At 39.2% G+C, this 9,057-nt stretch overlaps 1 protein-coding gene across 1 annotated transcript; it reads left to right on the top strand.

The window, feature by feature from the left end:
- Positions 1-3,895: 3,895 nt before the first annotated feature.
- tnnt2a (troponin T type 2a (cardiac)) lies at positions 3,896-8,037 on the top strand. The gene is made up of 9 exons (XM_042408647.1): positions 3,896-3,940; positions 4,729-4,792; positions 5,130-5,246; positions 5,353-5,430; positions 5,521-5,631; positions 5,856-5,965; positions 6,102-6,192; positions 6,294-6,334; positions 7,633-8,037. Exons 2-9 carry the CDS (start codon positions 4,739-4,741, stop codon positions 7,664-7,666), a joined length of 636 nt encoding a protein of 211 aa, XP_042264581.1. The 5' UTR covers positions 3,896-3,940; positions 4,729-4,738; the 3' UTR covers positions 7,667-8,037.
- The last annotated feature ends 1,020 nt before the right edge of the window (positions 8,038-9,057 follow it).

Below are 9,057 nucleotides of genomic sequence, written 5' to 3' on the forward strand. Positions count from 1 at the left end.
GTGGAGCGTGATTTCTAGGTGAATTTATGGAGTCTGTGTTCAATATTCAGATTCACACCTGATCACTGCCATGTCAGACAACGAGGAAGTGGTGGAGGAGTACGAGGAGTAGGTTGAAGCTTTTCTCAATTTCAGTTATCACATTTAAGTGCCTGCTGTTTCTACTTAAATATACAAAACGTGTGCAAATGTGCAGACATGTACAGTAATTTCTTTGCATCCACTGTAATGACAGCTTTATGTTTCTGTGATATGATGACAGTTGCTATGTAAACATTTTTTTGAGTCATAATAATAATGTACATACCTGTTTCATTTTCACAGGGTGGTGGAAGGTAAGAAATCAGGTTTGGTATGGTTTCAGTGCTAAAAGATGAGATCAGCTGTTAAAACTAAAGCCATGTTGTTGAGGCAAATGTTTTCTCTGCATAATCTAGTGAGCTTAATATAGTAACCTGATACTACTACATACTACATACATTATTATATGGATTTAAAAGGACATTAAAGATATTTTCTTAGTTGTACCCCCTGTCAATGATAGTGTCAAATTTATCTATGAATCAATTGTGAATGCTCAGTCTGATTGTCTACTTGGCATATAATTACAATAGCTGCAGAGGTCTGAATATTTCCTAACATTTGATGTTTGTTTGTTTGTGCCCAAAGACTTCCTTGTTGAGTGATTGCAGTACTCAACAAGGAAGTCTTTGGTAGATATTTGGGGAAATCTACAGGATGTCAAATTTATTTGTTCAGTATCTTGATGTTGGTTTCTTCTTCCTGCTCTTCTTTTCCTTGTAATTAGTTTTAGCATTACAGGGCATCACAGTAACAGTAGTTGAATATGCAGCACTAAGAAACCACAGTTTGCATCTCTCATTATGTCATTATGTTTGTAATTTCCTTCTCTTGCGTGTTTCCCTGGCTGCGTGGTTTCAGAAGAGGAGGCTGTAGAAGGTACGGGACTTGTGAACTTTCCTGTATAGCTTGAGTGCTGACATTTATGAATCAAGCTCTGGATCATAAATGAATGATTTTTTGGTTGTGTTGCAGAAGGCTGCATGTAATGCCATTTTATTAGAGCAACAGGTGGAGTGATGAGCATTGTTTCTCCTGACAGTCAGGATGTCTGTGGTTAAAATACAACAGCTGTGACGCTCAAGAATGATTAATGAAATCATTCATGAGTGATCTCACCATGCTTTAAAAAAGTTCTTTCTTTCTTTCTTTCTTTCTTTCTTTCTTTCTTTCTCTCTTTCTCTCTTTCATTCTTTCGGCTGTACTAACCAGCTCTGTGCTTTGCTCGGCAGAGGAGGAAGGGGTAGAGGAGGAGGTGCAGGAGGAGGAGGAGGAGGAGGAGGAGGAGGAGGAGGCAGAGGAAGGTACTGCTTTTGCTTTGAGCTGAAAAATGTATCTTTTGAAATAATCCATAGACAGTAAATGTCAAGCTGGATTTGTGGACATCTTCTGTAACTACTTGACCTATTTTCAGTCAGAAATCATACAAGTATTATTGAGAAATAAGGCCAAAGCTGAAAATATCCATTTAACAAACTGGCAACGTCAAACCAAGGTGACTAGACTCTCCTTGGTCTCTGATCCAACGTTTTTGAATGATCAGTGTTAGCGCCACTATCAAAAGCTCAAACAAACTTTTCTGAATCCACAAAGTCAGCCTCTTTTTGCTGTCAGCGATGGAGATATTTCAGAAAGTGTCGCTCATGAACTGCTGAATGTCATTTTGTTTTTGAATACCACACATGCCTTGTCACTTGAAATCAGAGTTGTGAGAGAATATTGTCATCACATCTGTCCGACTCCGAATGAACACACACGTCTATTCACGTGTACTTGAGTGCTATCTGCTTTAAATAGCAGAGGTGGGTAGCTCATTCTCTCACTTGTTATCTCTCTGCAAGGCTCTCCATGTTGTCTGTCCTACTCTGGGGCACCATGTCAATCCAACAGTTAAACGAACATAATATGGATATATCTTCAAAAAAAGTGCAAACAAGCTCCTGTACTATGAGGGATGATGATGGATGACTCTCACCATGAACATGAAAAATGAGAGGTCATTGACAAGGAAGGGTGATCATTCCAATAAGGCAATGACTCACCAGCACACCCTCTGACTGTCAAGATATCTCACCGATATGTCACTATCTGCTCTACAATCTTCCTTTCACCCAGAGGCCCCGCAGGAGGAAGACAAAGCGGAGGAGGAGGAGGTGGAGGAGGCCAACGAAGAACAAGGTGAGGAGTTTGAAAGTGGAAAACTTTGTCGTATGGTGCTTGTTGAGTGAAGACAACATCCATGCATAGTATTGTGCATGTGTTGACATGCCGTCCTTAACCATCAGTCAGAGACAGACGGAGAAATTATCTGCTATCTCAGTCACACGTATATGAAGGTCTGCAGTTACTTGACAAGTTCAAACCCACATGTCTTCTTCCTCTCGCTCTATCTGTCTGTCTTAGTCACACCAGACACAGTCACTGGTTGGGAGCAGTCCCTCGGCGGCCCATCCCACCCAACCCTAAGGCTCTTGGTTTATTAGTCAGAATTAGGTGTCATTGTTTGCCATTTTCCTTCATCAGCAATTTTAAGGTGTCTCTCTCTCTTGTTGCCAGTTACATGAAATGTCAAATTCATTTTAATCTTTCTGTCTCATCTGTGCCTTTGAATAAACAAATACCCTGAGAGGCACCTGTCATCTGATGTGTCACACCCTCACACTGGGCAGGTGAAGGTGACTGTTCGACTTATCAAAATGGTTTGTGAATGCAGCATTTCTCCTGCCAATTCAGTGTATCACCCAAGTGTTTTTTTTTTTTTTTGCCAATGCTAGAGGCACAGTTGTAGGGAAGGCGTCTCTCTGTCTGCTAGTCAGTTGATCGGTTGCTCAACCACTTTACTCCGGACAGAAATATGCCAATAATATAACATCTATGAAATTTTTTCTGCGGGAATTTGTTTTCCAGACAAGAATTTTTATTTTTTAGTGAAATGTCTCAACAGCTATTGGATGACTTGCCAGATTTAATATAGATAATCACTGGATAAATACTAATTTTACCAGTGAAATATCTCAACTTCTGCCAGGTATCATGTATTGGCGCAACATTTTTAACAGACATTCATGATGAATCCTGATGACTTTGGTGATTTCCTGATTTTTCATCTAGCGCCATCATCAGGTCTCTTTCCCATCACCCTCAGCTGTAGCTACTTGTGTTCAGTGCTGAAGATGGTAAACATTATACCCGCTAAACATCAGCATGTTAACACTGGGAAGCATTTAGCTCAAAGCACCACTGTGCCTCAATACAGCTGCACAGTGCCACTAGCAGGGCTGTAGTCACCAACACCATCATTCTTCCTCTAATTGAAGGAAGAATGGTCAATTTTTTGTTTAAAATGTTTGGTTGAGTGTCATTCAGAGGTCACAGATACCATGACTCTTTTTGGTGAGAGACAGCTTATTATCTTCCTACACAACCTGTCACACCTCTCCGGAGTGTTATTTATATTTGACATATGCATCACTTCACGTTTGACACGCAGAAACACAGATAAGCAGGGCTCTGTTTTGGTCTTTTTCTTTATTTCTATTCTCCGATGTATCACTTTGTCTCTCAGCAATTTTGTCTAACACACACACACACAACAACAACAACAACAACAACAACAACAAACTCTCAAGAATTTTAATTTGGTTTCAGATGAAGAGGGGGAAGCTGAGGAGGGAGAGGGTAAGATTTTATCTAAATTCTATCAAAATGAACACTGTGTGACTCTATTGTCTTGGTGTATGTGTGTACGTGCGTGTGGGTGTGTGTGTGTGTGGGTGTTTGGACTCACTTATCAGTCACCTCTCTTTCTATTTTTATTTTCTTTCTCAACAGAGGAGGAGGCCAAGCCAAAATTCAACAAGTGAGCAGCACACTCTAATGATGCACACACACACACACACACACGTTTTTAATATTATAGTAATTTTGTGGAAACCCAAAATGTATTGTAGAGCTAATGCTACTTCCTGGATGCGAAACATGAATTAAAATAATAGTTTGACAATTTATTTGTGAGATGAAAAGATTGAAACCACTGTCATGTCTGTCCGTTAAATATGAAGTAGGAGTCAGCAGCTGCCTAGCTTAGCTTAGCATAAAGACTGGAAACAGGGGAAACACACTTACAGTAAACGTACCCCTGATCAAAGTTGTTATACCTAACCTTAATTATAGACCTAACCCTCATGTAACTATAATCCTTACTAACCCCTTTGTTCAGAAATGTCATTAAATTCGGTGAAGAATACTGACTATGTTTAAATCTAAAGTTGACTTCAGACTTGTGATTTGCAAAACAATGACTTGTTCCTATCTCTGTCTAGGCTATATAGTATGCGGTTAGTTAAAATTAATTCTTTAACTTTGTGAGGTGAAAACAAAATTAAATGTCTTCAAAGTGTGCAACTAAGTTAATAAATGTAGAAGCTGCCTCTGAGCAATTCCCAACAATTCACAGACACAGACACGCATTAATACATTGAAGCACCATTTGTTTAGCATGTTTTTAAACCTGCTGATTGCATTTTATCCTCATTTGATATCTACAGAAACAACAACTAATTATTTTCTTCTGTTTTTATTCTCTTCAGTTCTTTCTTACTCTATTTTATAACTCACTCTTGTCCTCTTTTTTAAAAAAATCTCTAGGCCATTTATCATGCCCAACCTCATTCCTCCCAAGATCCCAGATGGAGAGAAAGTGGATTTTGATGTGAGTGACAGATTTACTTACAGCCCATACTGTGACATACGTTCCTCCCTAAGCATGTAAAATGTAAATTTGGTAAGATGTTGTGTTGGGATAGATATGCATTTTCTTAAGTTTCTATTCAGTATGGCTCGGTATATATTTATGACAATTTTTCGCTACTTTCTAGCGAAACTCGAATTAAGCTCTTTTTGTTTTGATTTATGCATTGTGTCCCCTTAATTTGAGACCAATAACAAATGTGTGTATCTTGTCTTTCTCTAATGTGGAAACCAATGAAGAATAGGTGCATAACATGTAATACAAAAAGCGCTGGCTTACTGAAACCCTGTTTCTGTAGGACATACATCGTAAGAGGATGGAGAAGGACCTGATGGAGCTTCAGACTTTGATCGAGGTTCACTTTGAAAGCAGAAAGAAGGAAGAAGAGGAGCTCATTAATCTCAAAGAGAGGATTGTGAGTTCCCTACACTATGGCCAATTTAATACAAACCTATTAATACACACACGTAACATTAAATATCTGGTTAAGATGTGTTAAGTTCGGATAATCTGTTGTGCAGGACAAGCGCCGTTCTGAGAGAGCAGAGCAGCAAAGAATCCGCAGTGAGAGAGAGAAGGAGCGACAGAAGCGTCTTGAGGTAGAGCCCGATTCCAGCTGCTGTAATGTAAATTTTAATTCTTACATTTCACTCCTGGTTCTCTTTCTCTCTGGATCCGTATCTCTTTAGGATGAAAGAGCTCGTAAGGAGGAGGAAGAGGCCAAGAGGAAAGCAGAGGATGACGCCAAGAAGAAGAAAACCCTGACCAGCCTGCACTTTGGAGGTTACATGCAGAAGTTGGTAAGCAGGTGGAGGTTTCATCATAGGTGTGAAGGATATTTCATATTTCTTTAATTTCTTAATTAGACGTTGCTCACAACTCTTCTTTTGGACTTTGGGTAACATTTCACAGTCTTAACTTGGTATTTCTGAATTACTCAGCTCCAAGATTTCCATCAGAATGGGGAGGTAAAGTAGTTAAAATGTGAAGGACCAGAGTGATGAATTATACCACTTTCCTGCAGACAGAGAAACGGAGTGGTAAGAGGCAGACTGAGAGGGAGAAGAAGAAGAAGATCCTGATTGAAAGGCGTAAACCTCTGGACATTGAGCACTTCGGCCAGGAGAAACTCAAGTATGTGGGGAGTATTTTTAAGTATTTTTGTTAGGGAGATTCTTTTTGATAAACATGAGGCAATGAAAATAATCCCTCAACATAAAAAACCCCCAGCCACCATACAACACCATTTTTCTGTGTCTGTGTCTAACAGGGACAAAGCTAAGGAGCTGTGGGAGTGGATGTACAAGCTGGAGGCAGAGAAATTTGAACTGCAGTACGAGTACACCAGACAGAAATATGAGGTGTGTGTGTGTGTGTGCAGCAATATACAACACATATTATTAAAGGCACAGGATCTAATAGACCTCCTTAGAGTAACATTTGCATGTTTTCTTTGTTTCAGATAAATGTGCTGAGGAACCGTGTCAGTGACCATCAGAAAACGTAAGAATGCATAATCTGAATCTCATTTTTTCTCTCCCTGACGCCACACACACCTTTCACACAGATGCTCCATGACCATGAGCTTAGAAAGACAGATCATGTGACATGAACAAAAATTGTAGTCCAACTAATACCCTAAAATGTAAAAGAATTAGGATTAAAAGATGTACTCCAGAAATTTAGTGTTGCACTTCCATTAAATTGGGGGACAAATAAAGGTCAAAATTGAAGGAGAAGAGGCAGACATATCCTCACTTTTAGCCCTTAGTTTAAGTCAGAGACAATGGATCCTATATGTCCCATGATGCAACTCAGTAGCATCTTTCGTTACACCTTTCTTGCCTGATAATTTCCTATGCCCACACCCAAATCCAACTCCAGTTTATAACACAAAAAATTGAAGTCTCAGTCTAATGCTGTGTTCGTGTCATATTGGATTTATTATAATTATGAGATTCTGAGTTGTAAATATCATTCACACCAACTCGGGAAATGTTTCTTAAACTTTTTCTGATATATCTGACTTGGCACAACGTAATAAGGAAGTTACTGAAAACCAAACAAAAATTTTTGTTCAAAGTGACATTATATCACCATTTTTGCAAGCCGAGTAGTGCTGTGCCTCTGGAGTAAATTAACTTGATGTTTAAAATTAGTGAAGTGCCCCTTTAAGATTAGAGTTAACTTTAGGTTACCAAAACAAAGTTGGTTACGGTTTTGGGTAGTCTTGTAATTCAAGTTCTAAGAATAATGGTGGAGCCCTGAGATCATACTGCAGTGTCACTGACAAGAGCTACGAATAAAGGCTGCCATAAGTAGAATATATAACTGTTTCACACAAACAATAACACAGACATGCAGCAGAGTCAGACACAACAATTAAGTTGTTATAATTTGACTCACCCATGTGCTATTTCATATAAATGGTGGGATTAAGGTGCTTGTGTGCATATGTAGCAGGCCTTTTGATGCTTGTTACTATCTGAAGAGTGCAGGCACCTTCCCCTCCCTGTCACATTCCAGCTCTCATTTTGCTCATCTTTAAAAGCACGCCTGCCCCCTCGAGGCTCTGTTATTCACTCTAACTGGGTAAGCTTGATGTGGCAGGCAGGTCAGCTGTCACACCTGTCACAGACAGACTGAAAGAGCACTTGAATGTCTGATTATTTCTGATGATTATCTTGTTATTTTAGGAATGGACTGTAAAGGATTCTGCAACCTCAAAATGTCTGCCAAATGTGCAAATGCAAACAAAGTTGTGCCTTTTATCCCATGTGACACTTTCTTGTTTTCAACAGAACCAAGAGGACCAAGAGAGGGTTAAGGAAATAAGACACTGACTGAACGAACAGTGTAACCATCGGCCTCATCCTGCAGCCAACGCCTCAAATCAAACCCCAGCCTTCCTGTCACACCCCAGTCACACCTGTTTCCCCAATTCCACCACCTATAAATTATATCCAGTTCGATCTCAGTGTGTTGTTTTTTCCGATTCCCACCCTTCAAATTAGATGCTCTGTGTTTATGGGTGTAAATAAAACAATCTCAGTTAAATCAACCGTCTCTTGCATGTTAAGACCTTTCAGAGAGTGTGTGTTTGTTTATTGGCATCCAAAACGCCACAGAGTGTAAAATGAGTCTAACTCTAAAATGACATGAATGTAGCCTATAGCAAAGACAGGAAGAGACATCTTTCAACTCAGAGACAGGCTCTGACATGACTGAGACTGTCATAATGCTTCTTGGGCTGATGCCCAGACCTCCACCCAATGCACTCAGCCACACCCTTGGGTGAAAGTAGAGTGAATCATTTTCATTTTCCAGTAATCCTGGTGATAAAACCCATTTAATGAGGAAATGTAGTCCCTACTCAAACTTGTCTTAAAAGTATATCAGAAACTCACTTCCCAGCAATTTTACATGACGACATGCAGATACAAAACAAAACCAATTAGGTCATTGGTGTAGATCTGATCTGTATCATTTCTCAGCACTCAACCACCCAGTGGAGGGACACGTTTTTACAATAAATGTACTAAATAATTCATCAACAGACCGTGGCGACAGCAGTAAATGAGTCATACAAACTGCATCTGCAAAGTTTTTTTTTTTCACTCCTTTTCATTAACTGTCAAGAAAGCGCCAGGGGCAAAACTTAAATGGAGAGATAACAGTTGAAAATATTTTGATAGTGATGTGTTGATGTCCAACAGACACGATCGATGACAGATAAAACTGTCATGCATCATAGTTTATCGCTTGGAAGAATTCAAACAAAAACCAAAAAAACAAAAATCTTTTTATATACTCTATACACTGAAGAACAAGCTTGTTGGTCCAGTCAACTTATGTGGAAAATCATTTTTAAAAAGTGTGCGGAGAAAAAAAGAGACTAGAAGACTATGAAACTCATTTTGCTGAATTGAATAAATAAAGCATGCAGAATACAATAAAATGAAATAAAGCATATTGTGAATATTAGACATGAATGATTTGTGTGAAAACTGTACAACTGTGCAAAGTGCAACACATCCAAAATCAGCTTTTGGAAATTAAATCTCACCAAACATGCTCCAGTCAGACCCTCACACCCACACTCAAGACTCCTCATTTTGTTTTCATTCATAGTTGTTCTCTTAGTCAGAGAATGGTATGCTCACGCACCACAAAATCTCTGCTGGAATGAAAACTTTGAGCTTAATTAGTTCAAGACATCTTCAAGC

This window comes from Thunnus maccoyii, chromosome 4 (assembly GCF_910596095.1).
Source record: "Thunnus maccoyii chromosome 4, fThuMac1.1, whole genome shotgun sequence".
In the NCBI taxonomy this organism is placed as follows: domain Eukaryota; kingdom Metazoa; phylum Chordata; class Actinopteri; order Scombriformes; family Scombridae; genus Thunnus; species Thunnus maccoyii.